This window comes from Bos grunniens, chromosome 10 (genome assembly GCF_055505025.1).
Source record: "Bos grunniens cultivar Pamir isolate PY7600 chromosome 10, Bosgru_T2T1.0, whole genome shotgun sequence".
NCBI lineage: Eukaryota > Metazoa > Chordata > Mammalia > Artiodactyla > Bovidae > Bos > Bos grunniens.
The window spans coordinates 31,486,568-31,513,673 of NC_141174.1; the positions used below are offsets into that span (position 1 = coordinate 31,486,568).

The 27,106-nt window shown below is 39.5% G+C and overlaps 1 protein-coding gene across 3 annotated transcripts in view; it reads left to right on the top strand.

The window, feature by feature from the left end:
* The window catches only part of RTN1 (reticulon 1), a 236,906-nt gene that overhangs the window by 162,466 nt on the left and 47,334 nt on the right, over window positions 1-27,106 (top strand). The window contains exon 4 of one of the 3 annotated variants that reach the window (XM_086320438.1): window positions 984-1,155. The exons of 1 other annotated variant lie outside the window; for it this stretch is intronic. In XM_086320438.1, coding sequence (XP_086176564.1) covers window positions 984-1,033 — 50 coding nt within the window. In that variant the 3' untranslated portion in view covers window positions 1,034-1,155. Of the gene's footprint in view, window positions 1-983; window positions 1,156-27,106 lie in introns of those variants that run through there. One more of the 3 variants, XM_086320440.1, reaches the window with a different exon arrangement.

Below are 27,106 nucleotides of genomic sequence, written 5' to 3' on the forward strand. Positions count from 1 at the left end.
GTGTGTGTGTGTGTGTGTGTTAGTTACTCAGTCGTGTCCGACTCTTTGCCACCCCATGGACTGTAGCCCACCTGGCTCCTCTGTCCTTGGGGTTCTTCAGGCAAGAATACTGGAGTGGGTTGCCATATATAGATATATATTTTATATCTGACACATTTGCCAAACTCACATGCTAGTTCCATATCATGTCTGTTGAATCTTTTGGAATTTCTGTATAGGTGATCAAAATTGTCTTATGCTTAATCATACAAGGAATGCATTTAAACTTTCTCCATTAAGTATGATGTCTGTAATTTCTACATACAGTTATAACAAAGAAATTTCCTTTGATTCCTACTTCTCCAATATTTTTTAGTCATAAATAGGAATTAAAATTTTTTATCCATATCTACTAAGATTATCATGTGATTTTTCTCTTTTTGTCAATTAATGTAGTACATTTAAACTGATAAGATTTTCTAAAGTTAAACAGTCTTACATTCCTAAAATAAACTCTGGTTTGATTGCTGTTTTATATAGCATTTTAATATCTGTTGGTTAGCTAACATTTATAAATTTGATATTCATGTCAGTATTAGCAATTGCTAACACTTTCAGGGGTCCCCAGTCTCCAGGCTGTGGACTGATACCTCCTGTAAGATCAGTGGTGGCATTAGATTAGAAATAAAGTGCACTATAAATGCAGTGTCCTTGAATCATCCTGAAAACACTGTCCCTACACACGACCATGGTCCACGGAAAACTCCTCTTCCTTGAAACCAGTCCCTAGAGCCAAAAACTTTGGTGATCTCTGACTTATAGGATATTTACTTTAGGATGTTTATAGGATATTTACTTATAGGATTTTTATAGGATATTAATTATATATAGAATATTTACTTATTTATAGTATATTTCATACCAGGCACTGACCAAGGACTTTGACACACTCACAGTTTACCACATATATACTAATTCTTGTCATTCTCATTTTACTGATGAAGAGACTAAGACACAAGGAAGTCAAGTAACATTCCCAAGGCCGCACAGCTAGTCAATGGTGAAGCTGCAGTTGGAGCTCAGAGAACTTGACCCTGGAATCCCTGTACCTACATGCTGTGCTTTACTGCCTCTCATTAATGACTGGAGCCTGCAGTCCTTTCTCTTGTACTGCCCTCACTCATCCCATTTTGGAATCAAGATTATACTTGCAACATAAAATTATGTGAATAGTTTTCCCTCTTTGTTTCTGGAACAACTTGCATGAAATAAGCATCATCTAATCTTTGAAAGTATGATAGAAATGAAATGTAAAGCCACCTGGAATCTATGGTTTCTTTTATGGAGGAAGTCTTTGATTACTATTTCAGTTTCTTTGAAGACTATTGTTTAGTGTGAAATTTTGTCTCCTTTTTGTACTAATTTTTACTGTATTTCCCCCAAATATATGCATTTTATTCTAGTTTCCATATAACTGACACATAGTTGCCCATAGTATTATTTTGTGATCTCTGTTTGTAGCTATTTCTTCTTTGTCATGTTACATTTTATTTATTTTCTTCTTCTTTCTCCTTTTCTTGATCAATCCAGTCTGTTTTACTAATCTTTTCAAATAAGCAGATTTTGGTTTTTCATCTTCCCCATTTTTGTTATTTTCTTCTCTATTTATTGATTTATTTTCATATTATTTCCTTCTCACTTGTTTCTTTGGATTTCTTTCTATTGCTCTTCTAACACTTGAGTTGAAAAATACAACTCATTTACTTTTAGTGCCTTGTTTTCTGACTAATATATTTAAAACTCTCACAAATTTTGACATGTTTTTCACTGTCATTCAGATGTAATTTTTTATAGTTTCCCTATGATTTTTGATTTTATTACATTTTGGTTAATCTTGAATGTCTATAATGTTGATTCTTTGAGATTTATTAAGGTTTTCATTGTGCCCTGGCAAGTAGTTTATTTTTGCAAATGTTTCATGTATGCTTAAAGAAAACAAAATATCTATTCTGTATTGCATATAAAGTTCTCTATTAGTTTGAGCTAAATTGTGATATTTAAATCTTATAAATTTTTGTTAATATTTTGTGTGCTTGATCTATGAGCTTCTGTTCAGGGTTCATTATTCTATGCAGCTTTGATTTTTGATTAATCATTTTACCCCATAGTTTGATCAGTTATGTTTTATTTATTTTGAGATTCTAGCTTGGGCCCCTCATAGTAAGCCTGCTGCTGCTGCTAAGTCGCTTCAGTCGTGTCCTACTCTGTGCAACCCCATAGTTGGAGTGGGTTGCCATTTCCTTCTCCAATGCATAAAAGTGAAAAGTGAAATTGAAGATGCTCAGTCATGTCCGACTCTTCGTGACCCCATGGACTGCAGCCCACCAGGCTCCTCCATCCATGGGATTTTCCAGGCAAGAGTACTGGAGTGGGGTGCCATTGCCTTCTCCGATAGTAAGCCTAGGGAGTGGCAAAGAGAGTGTTCTTCAGAGTAGAAGGTCTCTGCTGTTATGGTCTGGGCTTGATGTTGCCTCCTTCCCCACCAGCTCACCACTGACCGCCTCTACCCATCACTCAACCAGAGCACCCCCAAATGCCTTTACCTTTCTGGGAGCCTCTGTGTCTCTTCACCCTACAGGGTGGCAGAATGCTCCAGTGCCACCCTGAGAGTGGGTACTGCTGTTTTTCTGCCTCCAGTGATCTACCCCAGGGCAGTAAGGGGAGAAGAAAACTAGGACGCTCCATTCCAGTCTTTCCCCTGTGGCTGCCTGTCCTCTCACTCTGGACTCCTATCTGCTGTGCACACTGGCACCCAAACACTACTCTCCTTGAAAGGATTTCTCAGTCTGTATATGAGTTTCCAAGATCCATTACTCCTTTTCCTTTCTGTGGCATCTCCAGCATTGGGTTTGGGAGAGAGAAAAGGAGCCAGTATAAGTTCACAATCTTATTAGGCTACTTTGTGTTGTGTAACCAGTAATTTGCATATCTAACTATAATTTGGTTCATAATGTTGAGAACTTGGCAGTGAATACTGAATATTGTAGAAGGTAGAAGAATATAACAGATTTTTCTTTTCAACCTGAAGCTTTGAGATTCTAAGTCACCATATGGCAAATTCTCAGTTTTGTAATTGATGTACTTTAATATTTTTGCACCATGCAAATCTTCAGAATTATTTTCAGAAGCTTGCAAATAATATTTCTTGAAAAAGATATTTAGTTATCCTCTGTCATATGAAATATCTTGTGATTCAATTCCAACTCTCAAAAGAAGTGTGCTGTACATAAGTTAGTACACACACACTCACATATGTTATTTTTCCTTCTGTTTTTATGGTGTTTGCTAATCTTTTATGTCCACTGAGAGTGATTTTTCCCTTCTTCCCACTTGAGCTATGGCTCTCATTGTTTCCAGATAGGTAATTTAATTGTCATTCTAGCATTACCTTTGTTGAGAGTTGACTATAATTGATAATTTATTGAAATAAAAAATAAATCCTGATTTAAAAAACAAAATAGTGACTGGCCAACTGAGGAATAAGAGCTGAATAACAAAACATCTGAATGAAGAACGCAAATGCAGGTGAAGGCCCTATGCTGAAAGACGGTATTTAGAATGAGAGTAAGATTTCATAACCAAATGGACCATTTGCTTTGAGATGCATCTCCTTTAAACCAAACTGCTGCTGCTGCTAAGTCGCTTCAGTTGTGTCCGACTCTCTGCGACCCCATAGACGGCAGCCCATGAGGCTCCCCCGTCCCTGGGATTCTCCAGGCAAGAACACTGGAGTGGGTTGCCATTTCCTTCTCCAATGCGTGAAAGTGAAGTCGCTGAGTCTTGTCCGACTCTTAGCCACCCCATGGACTGCGGCCCACCAGGCTCCTCCATCCATGGGATTTTCCAGGCAAGAGTGCTAGAGTGGGGTGCCATTGCCTTCTCCAAACCAAACTGAGATGTACACAAAAGTGAAGGAACTAAAAAGTCAGTCTGGTTCTGAGCATCTTCTGAATGCATCAGAAATCATCTTTGGGTGTGTATTGTGAAGCAAACTGATTTCCTTTTTTGGCAGAACTTGCCTATTGTAGTATAGACTAGCCTTGCCTTGGATTCACAGGGATTCTTTTACTGCATACATTTTTCTATAGTAGCATTGTCTGAATGCATTATAAGCAAAAGTAAGGCACAGGGAGAGAACAGCTTTGGGCAACAGCATCCGTATCAAATTGGGCTACTAAAGTTAAAGCATACTTTGTGCAAAAAGAGTTAAAACCAGGATCCATAGTCAATTAAGTGAACATAGAAATGTGCATTAATAGTCTAGTAAATGGGTATTGCACTAACTGTTCTCTTTACCTAGCATGTTCTCTGTTCCTGATTTTTCTATGATTGTTTCTATCTTTTTATTCTGTTCTGAGCCTACATGACATTTCCTCACAGAAGACTACTGTGACCACTAAATCTAAAGTAGCCACCGGGTTAGTTGCTTGTACATTATTCTATTTTAGTTCTTCCTCTAAAGTAGATTTACTAAACTCTGGGGGAGCCAGAGTGTTCTAGTTATATAATATACTAAGGTCCTGCCTCTCTATATTTAAAAGGTATTTTATACAGAACGCCCTGATTTTCAGATAGTGGCAGAATCCTATTCTAAAGACAATTTTATAATCCTTAAATATTAATAATGGGAAGAAATTTAGAAAATCCCTATTAGCCCTCTTCTATTTAAAAATGAGGAGAACCAACACAAAGATGTTAAGTGAGTTTCCAAATAACTCCAACTGAGTTATAGCAAAGGCAGGAACAGTTATGTATTAATAAAACACTGGTTACATTTTCTGAGGAAAGTTTGGTGACAGAGTTAAACTCTTACCAGGCTTTAGAAGACATCCAGAACGGTTTGAGGGACTCTCAGTCTAAGACGACAGAGCAAGCAATTGTGTCCACCTTCCTCCCATTTTTCCATTGAGATGACAGAAAATATTTTTTAAATTATACATTTATATAAGCATTGGAAAATATGAACTAGTAAACTCAGTGGACAAGAAGTTTGAAGAATTTCTGAAAAATAGAAAGCAGATCAGATTGGATTGGCAAAGAAATTGTAGAGGAAACCATAATCCAGACACTGGCTCTTGGTGCAATTCATCCCCAGAAAACCCAGAAAGACCCCCAGCTTAACAGATACCGCAGCAAGTGGGGCTGGGGAACCTCTCTATGTGCATAGGACTGGGAGGGCTTGAGACCTTTGGCTAAAGCTAGAGAACACTTTCTGGTCTTATATTTTAACATTTTAAAAATTAATTAATTTCTTTTAGTTGGAAGATAATTATTTTACAATATTGTGGTGGTTTTGGCCATACACTTTCTAAGGAAACCACTCCTTCCTGCTAGGGAAGGCGCCTTAAAAGAGAACTCTGGTTTCCAGGAGAAGAAACTCCAGACCTCCACAAAAGTTATAGAGGAAGAAGAAAAGAGAGGATAGGCATTTCTTTCCGCAAAGACTAAACACTTCCTTTCCCAAACTGTAGCCCTCTTGTTTTGGTAATTGTGAGCTCTGGATGTATGAGCTTGTTTTCCTGCACACATACCTAATAGCAGTGCTTCTTAACCTTTCTCCACATTAAAATACCTGAAGAGCTTTAAGAAAATACTAATGCCTAAGCCCACTGCTAATTTAATTGGCTTGAGGCAGGGCCTGGACATCTGCACTGTTAAAAATATCTTTTTATGATGCTAAGATGTACTTAAGGTTGAGAATTATTTCCTTACTGGAGAATCTTACCTATTATCAATGGGAAAAGGTGTCTATCAATAGCATATAAGCTATCTTATCAATTGTGTCCTTCGTTCATAGGTAAGAATCACAATCAAGATTACCAGATTTTGATGAATTGAAAATTTCATATGTTACACCTCAATAAAGCTGTTTTTAAAAAGATAAAAAGGAAAAGAAGTCACTAGTGAGAGTGTTCAGGACACACTACCCTAACATATGGTATCATGGCATGCTGAATATTTCAAACTGAAAGGATTTGAGAAATGGCATGTATAGGAAGGACTTTCTGACTTTCCGCTGAAGCCAGTCATAAGACCCTAATGTGAGAGGTACCTTATCCATACCTAGAGGTGAGGAGCATCTTTATCTTCAAAGACAAAGGGACACAGAGAGAAATCTGAATGAACAGGCCTTGCTAAGTGACCCTCAGTTTATACTTACTTCATACTCTTTTCCGTATCATATCTTTCCATGATTTTCCACTCTTGAAGAAACCTAATATAAAAATACTCAGGTTTAACCGTTTCTTTGAGTCTTCATTTCCTTATGAAGACTTCCTGTAACGTAAAACTTAGATTAAATAAGTTTGTATGCTTTTCTCCTGTCTTTGTCTGTTTAATTTTCAAGCCCAGCCAGAAACTCTAAGAAGGTTGAGGAAATCTTTTTCCTCCCCTCCACCAGATTTTGAGAAAAACCAACAACATAAAAGGAAACCAAGATGGGAAACAAATTTTAAAAAGACAGTTACTCATTTTAAAAAGACAAATGAGTAATTGGCCAAAAGGAAATAGAGATAAATCAAAGAAAATGGGTGGGAGGGGTGAAAGAATCTTTTAAAAACTCTAATTAGTATCCTTACAGTGATTAGAGAAAAGCATTTTAACCACAAAATGAAAACAATCTCTGTGAGTGAAGGACAAAGGAGAATGAGTTCCTTGAAATTATGAATATGATGTTTAAAAATCCAGTGGGTTAACTTGAACAGTAGAATGATAGATAAGGCTAAAGACCAACCTGATGATCTGAATTTGGTATCAAAGAACTCTCCCAGAGAGTAAAACAAAACACTTAAAATCACCAAAAATGTAAAAGACCTGGAGCCTACATAAGGAAGCCCATAATCTAATCAGAGTTTCAGAACAATGGAAAGGAGGAAGCAATAATAACCAAAATACTGATAATAACAGAAAAAGAACATTTCCTTGAGCTTTAGAAAGATATGAATCTTCAAGCTGAAAATCTCTACCTAGTATGGGGAGAATGGAAGGAGATGCATAGCTAGACATAATCTGATGAAATTTTAGAACTGTAAGGATGAAAATCTTTTTAGTATCCCAGAGTGGGGAAATTGAAGGAAGAATAGAGAATGAAGAATAAAGAATGAAGGAATGAAAATCGGTCAGATATTTTGTTTCTTATCAGCAGCACTGTACACAAGAAGACAGAGGAACGATAATTTGAGATTTGTGTGGAGGAATGATATTGAGTCTAGACTTCCACACTCACTCACCTGAACTATTATTCATGTAAAACAGCAAAATCAAGATATTTTCTGACTTGCAGACTTTGAAGGTTTTGCCGTTCAAATAACTCAGATGACCATTATATCTACTACTATGGGCGAGAATCCCTTAGAAGAAATGGAGTAGTCATCACAGTTAAACAAAAGAGTCTGAAATGCACACTTGGATGTGGTCTCAAAAGAGACACAGATGTATAGAACAGTCTTTTGGACTCTGTGGGAGAAGGCGAGGGTGGGATGATTTGAGAGAATAGCATTGAAACATGTGTATTATCATATGTGAAACAGATCACCAGTCCAGGTTCAATGCATGGGACAGGGTTCTCAGGGCTGGTGTACTGGGATGACCCAGAGGGATGGGATGGGGAAGGAGGTGGGAGGGGGCTTCAGGATGGGGAACACATGTATACCCATGGCTGATTAATGTCAATGTATGGCAAAAACACTACAATATTGTAAAGGAATTAGCCTGCAATTAAATAAAACTAAAAAAAAGGAATGATCTCTGTTAGTTTCCAAGACAAACCATTCAATATCACAGTAATCCAAGTCTGTGCCCTGATCAGTAATGCTGAAGAAGCTGAAGTTGAATGGTTCTATGAAGACCTACAAGGCCTTCTAGAACTAGCACTCAAAAAACATGTCCTTTTCATTATAGGGGACTGGAAAACAAAAGTAGGAAGTCAAGAGATACCTGGAGTAACAGGCAAATTTGGCCTTAGAATACAGAATGAAGCAGGGCACAGGCTAACAGAGTTTTGCCAAGAGAATGCACTGCTCATAGCAAACACCCTCTTCCAACAACATAAGAGAAGACTACACATGAACATCATCAGATGATCGACACCGAAATCAGATTGATTATATTCTTTGTAGCCAAAGATGGAAAAGCTCTGTACAGTCAGCAAAAACAAGACCAGGAGCTGACTGTGGCTCAGATCATGAACTCCTTATTGCCAACTTCAGACTGAAATTGAAAAAAGTAGGGAAAACCGCTAGACCGTTCAGGTATGGTCTAAATCAAATCCCTTACAACTATACAGTGGAAGTGACAAGTGGATTCAAGGGATTAGATCTGATATGTGCCTGAAGAACTATGGATGGAGGTTTGTGACACTGTACAGAAGGCAGTGATCAAGACCATCCCCAAGAAAAAGAAATGCAAAAAGGCAACATGGTTGTCTGAGGAGGCCTTACAAGTAGCTGAGAAAAAAAGAGAGCAAAAGGAAAAGGAGAAAAGAAAGATATACCCGTTTGAATGCAGAGTTCCAAAGAACAGCAAGGAGAGATAAGAAAGCCTTCCTCAGTGATCACTGCAAAGAAATAGAGGAAAACAATAGAATGGGAAAAACTAGAAATCTCTTCAAGAAAATTAGAGATACCAAGGGAACTTTTCATGCAAAGATGGCACAATAAAGGACAGCAATGATATGGACCTAACAGAAGCAGAAGATATTAAGAAGAGGTGGCAAGAATACACAGAAGAACTATACCAAAAAATCTTAACGACCCAGATAATCATGATGGTGTGATCACTCACCTAGAGCCAGACATCCTGGAATGCAAAGACAAGAGGGCCTTAGGAAGCATCTCTATGAACAAAGCTAGTGGAGGTGATGGAATCCCAGTTGAACTATTTTAAATCCTAAAAGATGATTCTTTGAAAGTGCTGCACTCAATATGTCAGCAAATTTGGAAAACTCAAAAGGTCATTTTTCATTCCAATCCCAAAGAAAGACAATGCCAAAGAATGCTGAAACTGCCACACAATTGTAGTCATCTCACATGCTAGCAAAGTAATGCTCAAAGTTCTTCAAGCCAGGCTTCAACAGTACATGAACTGTGAACTTCCAGATGTTCAAGTTGGATTTGAAAAAGACAGAGGAACCAGAGACCAAATTCCCAATATCCATTGAATCATTGAAAAAGCAAGAGTTCCAGAAAAGCATCTACTTCTTCTTTATTGACTATGCCAAAGCCTTTGACTGTGTGAATCACAACAAACTGTGAAAAATTCTTCAAGAGATGGGCATACTAGACCACCTGACCTGCCTTCTGAGAAATCTATATGCAGGTCAAGAAGCAATAGTTAGAACTGGACATGGAACAACAGGCTGATTCCAAATCAGGTAAGGAGTACGTCAAGGCTATATATTGTCACCCTGGTTATTTAACTTATATGCAGAGTACCTCATGAGAAATGCTGGACTGAATGAAGCACAAGCTGGATTCAAGATTTCCGGGGAAAATATCAATAACCTCAGAGATGCAGATGACACCACCCTTATGGCAGAAAGCGAAGAAGAACTAAAAAACCTCTTGATGAAAGTAAAAGAGAGTAAAGAAGTTGGCGTAAAACTCAACATTCAGAAACATAAGATCATGGCATCTTGTTCACTTCATGGCAAATACATGGGGAAACAGTGGAAACAGTGACAGACTTTATTTTGGGGACTCCAAAATCACTGCAGATGGTGACTGCAGCCATGAAATTAAAAGACGCTTGTTCCTAGGAAGAAAAGTTATGACCAACCTAGACAGCATATTCAAAAGCAGAGACATTACTTTGCCAACAAAGGTCCATCTAGTCAAAGCTATGGTTTTTCCATTAGTCATGTACGGATGTGAAAAATAAAGAAAGCTGAGTGCTTGAAGAGTTGATGCTTTTGAATTGTGATGTTGGAGAAGACTCTTGAGAGTCCCTTGGACTGCGAGGAGATCCAATCAGTCCATCCTAAAGGAGATCAGTCCTGAATATTCACTGGAAGGACTGATGCTGAAGCTGAAGCTCCAATACTTTGGCCACCTGGTACGAAGAACTGACTCATTGAAAAGACCCTGATGCTGGGAATGATTGAAGGCAGGAGGAGAAGGGGATGACAGAGGATGAGATGGTTGGATAGCATCACTGACTCAATGGACATTCTGCTGCTGCTAAGTTGCTTCAGTCGTGTCCGACTCTGTGCGACCCCATAGACAGCAGCCCACCAGGCTCTCACATCCCTGGGATTCTCCAGGCAAGAACACTGGAGTGGGTTGCCATTTCCTTCTCCAATGCATGAAAGTGAAAAGTGAAATTGAAGACGCTCAGTCGTGTCCAACTCTTAGTGACCCCATGGACCGCAACCTACTAGGCTCCTCCGTCCGTGGGATTTTCCAGGCAGGAGTACTGGAGTGGGTTGCCATTGCCTTCTCACCAATGGACACGAGTCTGAGTAAATTCCAGGAGCTGGTGATATACAGGGAGGCCTGGTGTGCTGCAATCCATGTGGTCACAAAGAGTCGGACACAACTGAGTGACTGAACTGAACTGAACCCCATGTTAAAAAAACATTCTCAAGGAGAAAACCTTGAAAGAATAAAAGTAAATTCAAGGAAGTGGATGGTGCAAAATATAGAGAAGACTGGTACCTGAATATGAACTATAAAAGCAAAGAAAGTTGAAAAGAAGTTAGTAAAAAATGTACTGAATTCTTAACAATTGAAGCTTTTTCCTGTTGAGCAGTGGGAGGTTTCGTGATGTGGATCACATGCCCTTTCTTTGAATCTAAATACATCACTTATTTCTATATAAATATTATTTAAATTTCTGTAAAACAACAACTCTCTCTCTCTCTCTCTCTCTATATATATATATATATATATACCATAAATTTTGTTATCTACTCCATGAATAAGGCAGAGAAATTCCTAATTATAGCTCTTTAAAAGAATGTACATTTTATAAACCTTGGTATCAGAAATAAGTGAAAAATCTGTAACTGGAAAGGAAATTAGTAGTAGTGAAAGTACATCAAGTTTTTAAATTTTTTTTGTAACAGATACCACTTTTAATTAATAAATCAAGAAATAGTTGCAAAAAAAGTTCATTTAAATAAATTATAGTAACCACTATAAGTATAAATACCAGAAACTAAGTAAGAAGAACCGATTGGAATGAGGAAGACTTTAAATTGTTAAAAAAAAAAAAAAAAAAAAGCCTTGTTCTAATTAAAACTCAAAGTCTTTCTCAGTTCTATGATTATACAATTGCAAACTAAATATTCATGCTATATATCTTAGTTGATTCATTACAAAGCTTTAAATTCGGAAGTTTTCTGAGTCTATAAAGGTCAATTACTAAAATTATTACTTTTGAGAAACTAGCTCAAAGCACAGTACTTGATAATAAGGATTACACAAAGGCTATCAAAGCACTAGGGTACTATTCGTAGTAAAAGTCGGCTTTGAGAAGAATGGAAAATCAAAGAAGAGCAAATTAGATGGGTCATCTGTTCTCTTTCGTGGCATACAAAAGCCAAAAACACTTTTCTTACTATTAAGGTCAACTACCTGAAACCAGATTAAGGAAATAAAGAGTAATTCTAAAGCAAGAGAAAGGAGCCCTTCAAGGAACCAGTTATTGAGCTAGAGTATCTAATCTTTCAGGAAGTAGAAATGAATAAACAGATTTGAAACTTGGCTCTCCTGGTTTGAGGAACAAAAGAAGTTTTCACAAGTTGTGGTTAGACCCATCATTTGCAACATTCAATCCTACAGTGAGTGGATCTTAGGAGAATATATCAGTACATCATAGTGTTTGGGACCTGACCAAAGACATCCTCTAACCATGCTTCTTTCAATTTCCAAAAGAAAGTTAAGAGAGAGAGAGAGAAGTCCTAGTCTTAAATGCTTAATAAATTGACAAAGATTTATATTGAATCTGAAAGAAAAAAAAAGTGTTAGTCACTCAGTTGTGTTTGACTCTGTGACCCCATGGACTGTAGCCTGCCAGTGTCCTCTGTCTATGGAATTCTCCAGGTGAGAATACTGGAATGGGTAGCCATTTCCTTCTCCAAGGAAACTTCCTGACCCAGGGATCAAACCCAGGTCTCCTGCATTGCAGGCAGTTTCTTTACCATCTGAGCCATCAAGGAAGCCCTATATTGAATCTACAAAATTTGAAATCTGAAAGATATGTTTTCTATCTCAACCATATTATAAATGTGCAGTTTTTCACTTCCCCTATCCAAGGATAATTTGGAAACACTTAGATTAAAAAAAGTTATAGTGTTAACTTATGAAAATTAATATCATCTTGTACATTTAAAAACTGATTAATGTATTTATTCAGTGAAAGAAAGCAAAAGGTGGATGCCAATTAGCAATTTTTAATAGAAATAGAACATAAGATTGAGTTTGGAATAAGCCTCAGTGTAAAACCCAGAGAATGCCTTTGTAAGAGAGAATGGAGTTGATAGATTCATACATCAACCACAGAGTGAATGTCAAATATTTTGTTTGACTTTTTAAATATTAATCAAGAACCAAAATGTTACTTCTCTAGCTGTAAAGCTATAAATCAAATTTCTACTCTTTTCTCTTGCCTATATCTCTAAATGCTGAATAAAACCACAAGATTTCTATCAGCCAAATTAGTGCAGCATGGATTAGAAATCAGTTTGTAGAAGTGGACTTCAGTGGGACTAAATGTGCCTCCTATGTCACTTTAATTATGGATTATGAACTCAGAAATTATCCACTCATATCTCAAAGCATCTTTAAAGACTTGAGCTGTGTACTCTCTGAATGCAGTTGACTTTGCTCCATGGAAACATAGAGGTGTGTTTTTCTCTAATGTAGAGTATCAAGCACTACTCATTGGAAACTATGAGTTACTTTAACAGTTGTAAAATTTCATCATTCAAAACACTGTAGTCAAAACACTGCTGTTTCAGTTGGTTTAATACACACTTATTAAGTACCTACCTTTGCCAAGTTCTAAGAATGCAAAGATGATTATGATCCATTCCATGCCCTCCAGCACTTCAGGGCAGAGAGAGGTACAAATAAGCAAGGCAGTAAAAATGTTGGGAGTCCCTCTAAATATATATCTATTCATGTCTGTACATCAGCAACAGATACAGCGAATGGCATAATATTGAATGCATAGTAGATTTTGGTTGAATAAATAAAATATCATGAGAATATACAAAGAAATTGTGATGCCTCAGAAGAAGGGAAACAAGAAGCACTGAACCTTAAGCTAAGTTTTAGAAAATGTGTAACTTGCATAGAGATGAAATAGATGAAAGGAGACTAGTTGAAGAGAAGAGTATGTGGAAAGTCCCAAAGGGAGGGAATAGCATGTGGGTTCAAAGAACCAGATTAGCAGTTTTCCTGGATTGCTGGATGTCAGTGGTGAAGGCATGAGAGAGGAAGTTGGGCAGGTAGGAAGGTGCCTGAACAGGTAGGGCATGCTAAGCAGACTTCTGTCTTCTTAAAGAGAAGTGCCATGATCCAGTTTACATTTTAGAAAGATTTCTCCATGAGGATAGATTGGTAACCAAGAGGATAGTTAGAAGATCATAACAAAAATCCCAGAGGGATGATGAGTGTTTAAAACCATCGGATGGACTTGAGAGGTTTGGAAAGTAGAAATAAAGGTGTTAGAGTGGACGCAAAGAGGGAAAGAACAAGGAATCTGAGGCGATCCTTGTGTTCTGATTTGGTTGATTGTGTGAACAGGAGTGCTGGTTACCAGAGCACAGTCTGAGAAGAAGGTGATGCAGGAAGGATGGGCTCATAGATGCTTGTGAGACCTTCATATGTACAAATTAAGAATTATTCCCTGCCCATGGTTAGCATTTGATGAATGGGTACTAGTGGAATTCCGCAAAGCGATTCGTGTGTGTGTGTGTGTGTGTTCTTTTTCAGATTCTTTTCCATTATAAGTTATTACAAGATACTGAATACAGTTCCCTGTGTTATATAGTAGGTCCTTATTATTTATCTGTTTTATGCTTAGTAGTGTTTATCTGTTAATCCCAAACTTCTAATTTATCCTTTACTGTCCCTTTTCTTGGGTTTCCCTGGTGGCTCAGATGGCGAAGAACCTGCTTGCAATGCAGGAGACACAAGTTCTATCCCTGGGTACGGAATGGCAACCCACTCCAGTATTGTTGCCTGGAGAATTCCATGGACTGAGAAGCCTGGCAGGCTACAATCCATGGGGTCACAAAGAATCAGACACAACTGAGCTACTAACACAACAACAATATCCCTTTTCTTAACCTTTATCCAAAAGAATCTTAAAATGCAGTTCAAAGCACAAAATAGTCTGTATGTTTTGCTTGGTCTTGAAGCTTGGAAATGTTTCTCTAAATGAAAAAAAAAAAAAAGAAATGTTTCTCTAACTGGTATGGAGGGGTAGAGGGTTTATTTTTATGAAATTAGTAAGTATTTAGCAAGAGTTAATTTGTTTTAGAGGGGTTTATGGCTTCTTTTGAAAAAGAGAAAAAAAACAAAATAGGAAGTCTCCCATTTATTTATTCAGCAGCAAAGCTTTTAGGATGCAGTAGCCAAAAGCTATATTTCTAACTTGATTGTTCGAAGAGAAGTGCTGCTCAGCTGCCATGGTGATAGGTGCCATGGAAATAGACGCACTTTGTCAGATGTATTGTAAATGCTTTGGGGTATGAGGGCAGCGGTTGCAGCAAACATCTTATTGTGTTACATTGTGGAGGTTGTACAATGTAAGAGGCTTATTTAGAGTCTGCTGATAAGTGTGACCTGGATTTAAAAGAAGCATTCTTTTTAAAAAAATAATGAACAAAAACAAACTGCAACCTATTAGACCTAAAATGAAATGAGAGCAATTTGCAAGGCTCACAGCCATCTTTTATGAGAAAAAGCAGGTTGGTGTGGAAGCTTCAGAAAATTATATGATATTCCAAAGAGCTGTAAACTTTGAAGTGTCTGTGGGAGGAGGTGATAGGCAGCATGTGAATAATTTAAGTCCATAAATATTCCTCAGACTTTAGCTAAGCAGTTCAGCTTTTCCTCATTGGCCAGTGCAGCATTAGTTTTCATTAACAATAATGTGAAATTATTAACAGTGATTACTAGTATTAATATCCATTTTGTGTCCTGCTTTTTTTTTTTTGCTTTTCAGCCTCCTTTAACAACGCTAAAGGTACAAATGACTGGTACCATAAGCACGTCCATTCCATAATGGGGAAAATTAAGGCACAGAGAAGAAATAAAGACCTCCTAGTCTCAAGTGACAGACAGAGTTGGAGTTTGAACTGAGGAAAGCTAGAGTCCCAACCATCAACTTATTTACAAACATCTCAACAGTGGTAAACAAAACCTAAGTCAAAGGGCGTATGGGCTATCGTCATGGCCATTTAATAGGTAATGTGACTCAGGAGCGAGCACTGTACTGCTGTTTCATTTTGGAGCAGCTACACAGCCCTCACACTTAAGAGGGAAATCCAGGATACTTCCCGGATTCACACCCAGGCCACACTTACAATTATACTAGCTTGTGTTACTTGATACAGTCGAGAGAGGGATGCTGTTGGCCTTTTTCTACTAGGTTCTTCCCTGTCCTCAGTCCTTCCCAAATACATTATCCCTCACAATCCAGTCTCTCACTTTCCAAATCCTAGGACACAGGATCCAAATGCTGTTCTTTACTTTTCAAATGCATTATTAGACTCAAGAACAAATAGATTTAGAAATTAAAACTTTAGATCTATGGTTATGTTTCTTAAACCTATACATTCAGAAGAAGAACCTGGGGAGCATGTTAAAAAAAGTGCAGATTCCCTGACCCCCATTCTGACTCAGGAGGCCATATTTTAACAAGCTTTTGTGATGCTTCTGAAGCAAGTGGTTTGCATATTGCCCTTTGAGACACCAAGAAGCAGCTTGTCAGTCTGTTAGAGCCTCATCCATCCCTGTGGTCCTAAGCCTAATGGAAGGAGTGGGGAGGTTATGGAGGTGGCGGTAGTGAGAAGGGAGTCCTGGGCCTCTGTGCCTGGGAGCCCAGCAAGGAGTCTTCTGCCCTTGAGGTCCCAGCATACGCTGTGGCCCAGACTGGATTCGTCTACGTGTGAGAAAAAAAAAGCAACAAACTTTGGGTCTTCACAGAGAAGAAGCATGGGAAAGAAAAACAGACGCCACACGGCGATCTGTAATCTGAGTAATTGGTTCCTGAGTCGGTGAGGGCATAAGAGTTGAAATCAATTTTCTTCTCTCAGATATTGGACACCCGAAGATAAATCAAACAAAGACCAGGCCCCAGCCTTTTAGAGAAATGAAACGTTTTGTAACGTGTTGGTGCTTCTTTCTTATTGTTAGGAAGGCCTGGCCAGAGTAGCTGAAATAATGGAGCTGGGCAACTTGAACATTAAAATGCAGTCCTTGAATAAAACTTTGGAGAAAAGACCCCTCTTCTCATCCCCTGTGTACCCCCACCGCAGCCCTTAAGCTTTGGCAGCCTTTCAAATCCTCTCTGAGCCCACAGCAGGACTTGTTGCCTTGGCTTGTTTTCTGGGACTTATATGATACCCTTGTTTTCTTCTTGGGAATTCAAGCAAAGCTCTCTATCTCTGGCTGCAGCAGTGGTAGTCATTGTTGTAAATAGCTTGGACTAATTTATCTTTCTAAAATGCTTAGAATAGCATTCAGATGCCAAGATATTTGGAGTGGGGAAAAGAATGTTATTTTTATAAGAAGTACTATTTTGGGGAATTGTTCTAACATTAAAAGACAGAAATGGGGCATATGGTTTGTCAGGAAATATCCTTGCAAAGCTAAAATCCGTGTTACTGCCCACATGAGTAGGATAGTTAGCCATTTTCCCACTTTCTCTTAAATCAGATCATGATTCCTGAGTTATAGCCATCTCTCAAAACTAGAAGGATGCATGAGCTTGGCCAAGTGCTTTGAACTGAGTCAAGGGAAAGCTAACACAGGCCTCATTTCCATCTACTTATGGAAGCCAGGTCCATATCTTCCTTGGGCTGAGTAATTATGACCATTTGTATCTCCTTCCACAGGGCCAGATTGTTTGATAGTTTCATTTTAGTGATTAAAAACTCCAGTGATAATGTCAGCCAATTGTTTCATTTTCTTTCACATCATGCTTTAGCCACTTAATGAAGTATTTGATCCCTTGAGCTACATTTCAAACTATAAATCTCTCCTCATGCCTCCTAAAAAAAATGAGTTTTTTTTCGTTTCTTTATTTCCTGCTTTTATCCCCAAATGATAACCACCATTTCCTCCATGACCAGAGTGATGAGGTACTATCAACCCTGGAAAAAGATATCCTGAATAACCTTCAAGGAAAATCAAATGAAGAAAGCCTTTGGTTCTTTAGATGTTCAAAATCTGAGAAAAATCAACCTGATGTTTTTTAAATTCAGAAACGTGGCAACTATGAGTACATCAAATCAGCATAACTTAAATATTGGCATCTCTAGGTATCTTCTTTATAGAAGGACTCAAAAGACTGGGACTCTGGGGAAAGGGGCCAGGAAGCACAACAGAAGGAAGAAAGACCAAGATCTAAAGACAACCTGGAGCCAACAGCCAGCCCCTACCCTCAGAGACACGCGCATGAGGGCAGAGGGGTGAGGAATGTGTGACAACCTGGAGCCAACAGCCAGCCCCTACCCTCAGAGACACGCGCATGAGGGCAGTGGGGTGAGGAACGTGTGACAACCTGGAGGTATCAGCCAGCCCCTACCCTCAGAGACATGCGCATGAGGGCAGAGGGGTGAGGAACGTGTGACAACCTGGAGGTATCAGCCAGCCCCTACCCTCAGAGACATGCGCATGAGGGCAGTGGGGTGAGGAACGTGTGACAACCTGGAGGTATCAGCCAGCCCCTACCCTCAGAGACACGCGCATGAGGGCAGAGGGGTGAGGAACGTGTGACAACCTGGAGCCAACAGCCAGCCCCTACCCTCAGAGACACGTGCATGAGGGCAGAGGGGTGAGGAACGTGTGTAGATTGGTGGGATCTCCCTTCCTAAATAAGGCACAATAAATATGGTGAGTTGGTTCCTGTCATCCTAATTCATAATGCCTTTTCAATGCTCACCTTACTTAGAGAATTTAGCCTATGTTTCGTGCATTTAAGAGCTAGCAGTCCACTGGGTATTTTTAGTGCTTAAAAATGACCTGAGAAATCTGTTAAAATGCAAATTTGTGGGTTCCATCCCTATCAGTTCTGATTTGGCTAATCAGGGGTTAATCCAGAAATTTTCAATTTTAGTGAACATACTAGTTGATTTTAAAGCTAGTCAACAGGGCTACAGTGCCGTACCATTTGCTACTTTTTATCTTCCTCTTTCACAGTCCTGCCTCCTTTCTTACATTCTTCCAACACACACCATAGTTGTGCATGTGTCCTCTGCCCTCAGAATTCTTTTTCAGTCATCGATTACCTAGGTACCCACTTAAGCTTCAGCTTCTGTCTTGGGTTTCTCACAGAGTCTCATTATTGTTTCTTTGTGTCAAACTGTTTCTCTCTCAGGCCATAATACTATTGATAATTAATTGAAGTTGTTCCCTTATTGCTGCCACTGCAATTATAAATGATGATGATATTCTCAAGGTGATTTATATACCACAAAAAATAAACGGTGTTTGCTTTATGCACAGAACCTTCTGAGGACCTGGTGTATAATGCATTGACTCATTAATCTGTACAGTCCATGTGCAAAAACTAGATAGAACTACTCCTTCCACTTTCCAATTGAAGGCAACAGATCAGAAGTACACATTCCAGTGTCAATTTTTTCTATTAATCTTGACTTAGAAAATTCATGTAGTGGATATTTATAGACTACTCTATGTCAAGCTGCCTTCTATGAGGTCACACAGAGTCAGACATGACCGAAGCGACTTAGCATACGTCAAGCGTTATGCTAGGTGCTAATGATACAGTGATGATCCTGCCCTCATGAATCTTACAGTCTAGTTGAGAAGCAGAGAGGAAGACAAAGGGAATTATGAGCACATGTATGGTGGCACCTAATGCAGTATTAAGGGCTTCCCAGGTGGTGCTAGTGGTACAGAACCCACATGCCTATGCAGGAGATGTAAGACACATGGGTTTGATCCCTGAGTCTGGAAGATATCCTGGAGGGGGGCTTGGCAACCCAGGTATGCATGCCTGGAGAATCCTATGGACAGAAGAGCCTAGAGGGCTACAAGTCCACAGGGTCACAAAGAGTAGGACACGACTGAAGCAACTTAGTATGCATGCATGCAACCCAATATTGAATAGAGGGGCAGGGCTATCAAGGAGACTGAAAGTTAAATTGGACTAGAGGTTGAATATGTTGACACTAGATCATGTCCTTGATGGTTGGTTTCATTTAAAACAAAATTCTAAAATTTATTTTCTTGTGGTTTTATCTTAATTATAAAATTTCAATAGAAAATAGGTTATAAAAATAAGCCAGGGTGTTGGAATTGGACCTTCTGACTTTAAATCCGAGCTCCAGCCCTTATATGTTTTATGACTCTGAACAAATTAGTTTCTCTCTCCAAATCTTAGAGTTTTAATGTATGAAGCAGAATTAATGATCCCTAAACCACACATTAGCATAGTAATGCTCAAAATTCTCCAAGGCAGGCTTCAACAATACATGAACCAAGAACTTCCAGATGTTCAAGCTAGATTTAGAAAAGGCAGAGGAACCAAAGATCAAATTGCCAACATCCGTTGAACCATAGAAAAAGCAAGAAAATTCCAGCAAAACATCTGCTTTATTGACTAAGCCAAAGCCTTTGACTGTGTGGATCACAACAAACTGTGGAAAATTCTTAACGAGATAGGAAAACCAGACCACCCGACCTGCCTCCTGAGAAATCTGTGTGCAGGTCAAGAAGCAACAGTTAGGACTGGACATGGAACAACAGACTGCTTCCAAATCGGGAAAGGAGTAAGTCAAGGCTGCATATTATCACCCTGCTTATTTAACTTATATGCAGAGTACATCATGCAAAATGCCCGGCTGGATGAAGCACAAGCTGGAATCAGGATTGCCGAGAGAAGTAGCAATAACCTCAGGTATGCAGATGACACCACCCTTATGACAGAAAGTGAAGAAGAACTAAAGAGCCTCTTGATGAAAATGAAAGAGAAGAGTGAAAGAGTTGACTTAAAACTCAACATTCAGAAAACTATGATCATGGCATCTGGTCCCATCACTTCATGGCAAATAGATGGGGAAACAATGGAAACAGTGAGAGACTTTATTTTGTGGGGCTCCAAAGTCACTGCAGATGGTGACTGCAGCCATGAAATTAAAAGACACTTGCTCCTTGGAAGAAAAGCTATGACCAACCTAGACAGCATATTAAAAAGCAGAGAGATTACTTTGCCAACAAAGGTCCATCTAGTCAAAGCTAGGTTTTTCCAGTAGTCATATATGGATGTGAAAGTTGGACTATAAAGAAAGCTGAGTGCTGAAGAATTGATGCTTTTGAAGTGTGGTGCTGGAGAAGACTCTGTGAGTCCCTTGGACTGCAGGGAGATCAAGTCAATCCTAAAGGAAATCAGTCCTGAATGTTCATTGGAAGGACTGATTCTGAAGCTGAAACTCCAATACTTTGGCCACTTGATGTGAAGAACTGATTCATTTGAAAAGACCCTGATGCTGGAAAGGATTGAAGGCAGGAGAAGAAGGGGACAATAGAGGATGAAATGGCTGGATGGCATCACTGATTCAATGGACATGAGTTTCAGCAAGCTCCAGGAGTTGGTTATGGACAGGGAAGCCTGGTATGCTGCAGTCCATGGGGTCACAAAGAGTTAGACATGACTGAGCAACTGAACCGAACTGATAGACTTCTTTCAGCATGGAAAGAACTTTTTTCAGTATGAAAGATGAAAATCTTTCAATATGTTGAATACTACACAAACACATGTACATACTCTCACACACTCCCTATATGCTTGGGTTTTCTTTGATGTGCTTTGTTAAATCATTTGGTAGTAATCCCCTTGTAAAAAGAATTTTTAGGGACTGGCAATTTTTAGCTGTTGTTAAAGTATCTCTTCATCTCTCCCGCTCTGTGCTCCTTAGTCTATAACTAGAAACCAAGCATTTGAAAGAAACTGTGATCTCATCTGCATTGCAATTACTTCATTACATTTCTGTCTTCTAATTTTTGATAACCCATCTGTGCCTTACTCATCGTTGTTTTCTAGCACTTGTACATGACTGGAACACTGAGCACTCAAAATCTGTGGCTCAGACAGTAAAGAATCTGCCTGCAATGCAGGAGATTTAGGTTCCATCCCTGGTTCAGGTAGATCCCCTGGAGAAGTGAATGGCTATCCACTTCAGTATTCTTGCCTGGAGAATTCCATAAACAGAGGAGCCTGGTGGGCTACAGTCGATGGGGTCACAAAGAGTGAGACATAACTGAGCAACTAACCCTTTCACTTAAACTTTGGCTTTGAACTTCCTGGTTGGGCAAAAAAGTCAAAGCAAAAAGATATTCTTTGTATTCATTCATTCAATAAATTATCTGTTAAATAATTATCACTATTTGACTGTGTGGATCACAATAAACTGTGGAAAATTCTGAAAGAGATGGGAATACCAGACCACCTGATCTGCCTCTTGAGAAATTTGTATGCAGGTCAGGAAGCAACAGTTAGAACTGGACATGGAACAACAGACTGGTTCCAAATAGGAAAAGGAGTTCGTCAAGGCTGTATATGGTCACCCTGTTTATTTAACTTATATGCAGAGTACATCATGAGAAATGCTGGACTGGAAGAAACACAAGCTGGAATCAAGATTGCCGGGAGAAATATCAATAACCTCAGATATGCAGATGATACCACCCTTATGGCAGAAAGTGAAGAGGAACTCAAAAGCCTCTTGATGAAAGTAAAAGTGGAGAGTGAAAAGTTGGCTTAAAGCTCAACATTCAGAAAACGAAGATCGTGGCATCCGGTCCCATCACTTCATGGGAAATAGATGGGGAAACAGTGGAAACAGTGTCAGACTTTATTTTCCTGGGCTCCAAAATCACTGCAGATGGTGACTGCAGCCATGAAATTAAAAGATGCTTACTCCTTGGAAGGAAAGTTATGACCAACCTAGATACCATATTCAAAAGCAGAGACATTACTTTGCCAACAAAGGTCCGTCTAGTCAAGGCTATGGTTTTTCCTGTGGTCATGTATGGATGTGAGAGTTGGACTGTGAAGAAGGCTGAGCGCCGAAGAATTGATGCTTTTGAACTGTGGTGTTGGAGAAGACTCTTGAGAGTCCCTTGGATTGCAAGGAGATCGAACCAGTCCATTCCGAAGGAGATCAGCCCTGGGATTTCTTTGGAAGGAATGATGCTAAAGCTGAAACTCCAGTACTTTGGCCACCTGATGCGAAGAGTTGACTCATTGGAAAAGACTCTGATGCTGGGAGGGATTGGGGGCAAGAGGAGAAGAGGACGACAGAGGATGAGATGGCTGGATGGCATCACTGACTCGATGGACGTGAGTCTGAGTGAACTCCGGGAGTTGGTGATGGACAGGGTGGCCTGGTGTGCTGTGATTCATGGGGTCGCAAAGAGTCGGACACAACTGAGCGACTGATCTGATCTGATCTGAATAAAATTTATTTGAGAAATGTTACACACACCATGATATTAATTTGGAAAATAATTTGTCATATAGCGTGTCTTCTTTGTGGATTATACGAAACTCAAACCATCATAGCAGGAAGAAAATAATTCTTGGAGTACAGCAATGTTTTAAAGTAACATCCTTTAAGGTCCTGCACTTGCTTTGTTCAAGCCAAGTCAACTTGTTAGCACTTTGCTTTCCTCTAAGGAATGACTTTATGTTGAGGTGTTCTGAAAGTGAAAGCGTTAGTTGCTCAGTCATGTCCAACTCTTTGCGAGCCCATGGCTCAGGTGTTCTAATTTCACCCTCTTCCGAATTCCCCCTATCTGCTGGCTGTTGACCACCATAAGCGCTGTCCTATTTACATATGTGTGGCGAGAAGTGGTATCCTTCTTCTGCTGATGAAGCTGAGCTCAGGGAAGTCAAACAGTCTGAAGTAGTCAGACTAGTAAATGGCAGAGACAGAACTCTTTCCACTGCCATTGCTGCATCTGGACCAGACTAGATTCATATCCTGAAGCCCAGAGAGAAAATGAGCCTGACGTTAGAAACTGTGAAAGTCTCTCAGTCGTGTCCTACTGTTTGTGACCCCACGGACTATACAGTCCATGGAATTCTCCAGGCAGTGTTCTGGAGTGGGTAGCCTTTCCCTTCTTCAGGGGATCTTCCCAACCCAGGGATCAAACCCAGGTCTCCTGCATTGCAGGTGGACTCTTTACCATCTGAGCCACATGGGAAGCCCAAAATTAGAGACTGCCAAAATTCATGCCTCCATCTAATCCCTGCAGCATCAGGCTGTCTGGTATCTGCTTCAGGAAGGAGAAAGGCAGGAGCTAGATGTCAATATCTGAGCTTTCTTAGTTTCATTCTATGGGCAGAAAAAAACTTTAAACACATATTATCCTCCCCTTTCACTGAATTCTGAGCCCAAGTCCAGCTCCAGACATACTGGGGAAGCTCAAAACTGCCCCTTAGCTTGAGATTGGCCTTTTCAGCTTCAGAAACTTTAGACCCTTTGTTTTGCCCAGCCCCGGGCCTCTCCGGTGCAGACAGTATGTGGCTGTTAGGAAATGTCAGTGTGTAGTACAGTATCCTGAATCACAGCTGGCGTTCTGAAGCCAGGCAGACCTGGGTCTGTACCTGACTGCTGCGTATGGCTTCAGGGGATGGAGTCAAGTTCCCTAATCCGAGTCATACTTCCCCTCTGGTGGAATGGATATATTAGCAGCCCTTCTTCATAAATCTGTGGTGAGGATTAAATGAGAGAATCCATGTGAAACACTTAGCCCAGTGTCTATCACTTGTATATGTTAATAAATGTGTGCTCTGATATGGTTTTTATTCTTTTAAGTGTGGACTGTTTTTCTCTACTCTTTGATTCATGTCTGAGTCACATATAATCTTCATTCCATGTTATCCGACAATTGCAAACAAAGGAATAAGGAGGACTTTTTTCGTAAATTCCTGGTGGTTTATCTTAAACTAATGGAATTTTAAAATGGGAAGTTAAAAATCCTTCTCCACAAATCTGGTAATACTATGTGAAGAAGGATGTTTAAATAGGGAAGACTTTGACATTTTCTCCTCTCCTTCTAACAAGTTTGATTCTATAACATGTATCTTTGCAAGACAAACATTTCTCTAAAAACTTGAAAACAACCTTCTCTCCTCCCCATGCACTCTTCTGTCAACTCCCAAACAGCCATTGTACACTTGTGTAGAGTCCACCACCTTGAAGACGGTAGGATGGAGTGGTGTGTGCTCATTGTCATTGTAATGAAGGCACTGCTATTCACTCTGTGTTGTGGTCTGGGTTAGAAGTCCTCAGGGAATGGTGTGCAAGCATAACCTGCCCAGTTTTTCTTTATTTTCATGGCAATTGCTTAAGAAGACTTGATTAATAATCACATTAATAGGAACATTCTAAGAAAACCACTACTTGATTATATAGCAAAACATCTTCTGAAATCTCTTAAAATACACATGCAAAATGTGCTAGACATTTATGATAATAGGATGTCGTTTACCTTTTTTTGCATATGATAGCTTAGTATGTAAACACTTGTTTAGTATATTGTTGCTGTTTAGTCGCTAGATTGTGTCTGACTCTTTTGTGACCCCATGGACTGTAGACTCTTCTGACCACAGGATTTTCAAGGCTAGAATACTGGAATGGGTTGCCATTTCCTCCTCCAGGGGATCTTCCTGACCCAGGGATCAAACCCACATCTCCTTCATTGGCAGGTGAGCCACCTAGGAAGCATATCCTAGCACATATCTTTTTTATCTTTAGCAAATGAATGGGCTGAAAGGTGGCTGTACGCCTGCTCTCATGGAGGTATTGAAACACGTTGCTGAAGGAGATTGGGCCAAACACGCCAGAGTTCTTTTCACTTCAAGTTTAACATTAGATGTCAGTTTTCTTGAATTATCTTTAAGTAACTGTCTCTAACCTTTAAGACTTTTAAAAACCATCCATACCTGGAACACTAGAGTAAAAGAAAAAGAAGAATATAATTTGAGCACAGCTTTATCATTATTTTATACCCAAAGAGTAAGTCTGTGCTAAGAACACTGAAGTTGAATCAAGAAGTGGCTCTAGCTCTGTTGCTGAGACCAGGAGTCCTGTGGTTGGATCTTCTTGCAGTCCAAGGGACTCTCAAGAGTCCTCTCCAACACCACAGTTCAAAAGCATCAATTCTTTGGCTCTCGGTTTTCTTCACAGTCCAACTCTCACATCCATATATGACCACCGGAAAAACCATAGTCTTGATTAGACAGACCTTTGTTGGCAAAGTAACGTCTCTGCTTTTGAATATGCTATCTAGGTTGGTCATAACTTTCCTTCCAAGGAGTAAGCGTCTTTTAATTTCATGGCTGCAGTCACCATCTGCAGTGATTAGAAGGTCCCTTTTGTGATGATTTATTGAGAATGTTTCTTTTTACCTTGAATATATAAGGCAGATTTTTGTAATACCAAACCATTCATTTAGTTATTCTATTTGCTGTGGTTTTCTTTCAAAATGGTCAATAATGACCTTCAAAGAAAATATCTAAGTCATTAATGGTGAGAAGAATAAGCAGAAAATGGAAACATAATGTAGTGTTGCTCTTCACTGATACAAAGAATCTGTAAAATGAAGACGGGAACCAGGAAAAAGTACAACCGTGCTAACCCTGTCAGTGAGTGTATCCGTAGGAATGCTTTTGGCTGCAGTGACAGAAAATCCAACTAGCATCAGTGTGGACTGTAAGGACATTGACTGCTTACTTAATAAAAAGTTCAGAGGTAGGAGATTCCAGAGACACAAGTGGCTCAACAGACCTACAATGTCTGGGCACTGGGCTCGCTACAGTTATCATGGCCTTCTCCTCATGACTTCAGGATGACTTCAGTAGTTCCAAGCTTCATGGCCTCACAGTAAGTGGGGGCAATCAGAGTGAAAAAAGAGTTTACTCTGCTTTTCATCAAGGGAAAAAACCTTTCACAGAAGCTCTCCAATAGACTTTTCTTTATATCTCATCGGCTAAAACCTGACTACATTGCCACCCCTATGGGCAAGGCAATCTGGAAAGAGTATATGTTCATGTCATATAGCTATATGCCACTATATGTTTTTATAGGCTCTGTAGTAATAGGAGAACATGAGAGAGGAGGGTTTAAAACGACTATGGCATCTACCAGGGTGGGCCAACCGCATTTTAGTGTGTTCAGTACATGCACTCTTCTCTGTCACAACCTCATCTAGCATGCTCCAGATTTCCCTTTCAGGCCTTGTCAGTTTCCTTAGAGTAAATTTGGGCATCAGCATTTGCCTGGAAAAATCAGAATGTTCCTTTACAAAAACAAAATAACACAAAGATGTTATTATATTAGATATTTCACCTCAGCCATTTCTTTCACTGTATATGCAAGATTACCAGTTCATGTCCCAGCACAGAATCAAAGTCCACATGCCAAAACTAAACCTCAGCACCAGCCTGTATTGATTAATCAGCAGAATAAAAGGGAATGGGTTTCCCAGGTGGTGCTAGTGGTAAAGAACCCACCTGGCAGTGCTGGACATATAGAAACTAGGCTTCAGTCCCTAAGTGGAGAGGATCCCCTGGAAGAGGACATGGCAGCCTACTCCAGGATTCTTGCCTGGAGAATCCCATAGACAGAGGAGCCTGGCAGGCTACAGGCCATAAGGTTGCAAAGATTAGGACTTGACTGAAACAACTTATCATGTACAATAAAGAGAATAAATTAGGACACTCCTGGTTATGATGGTAGTGAGAAGAAGGACGTTGTAGAAGACCTTAATATCTGTGATTGGCAGTTTTATTTAAAAAGTAATTAATGGAACTTCTGGCATAGATCTGTTTCTGCCAACTCACTTCCTCTAAGCACAATTAA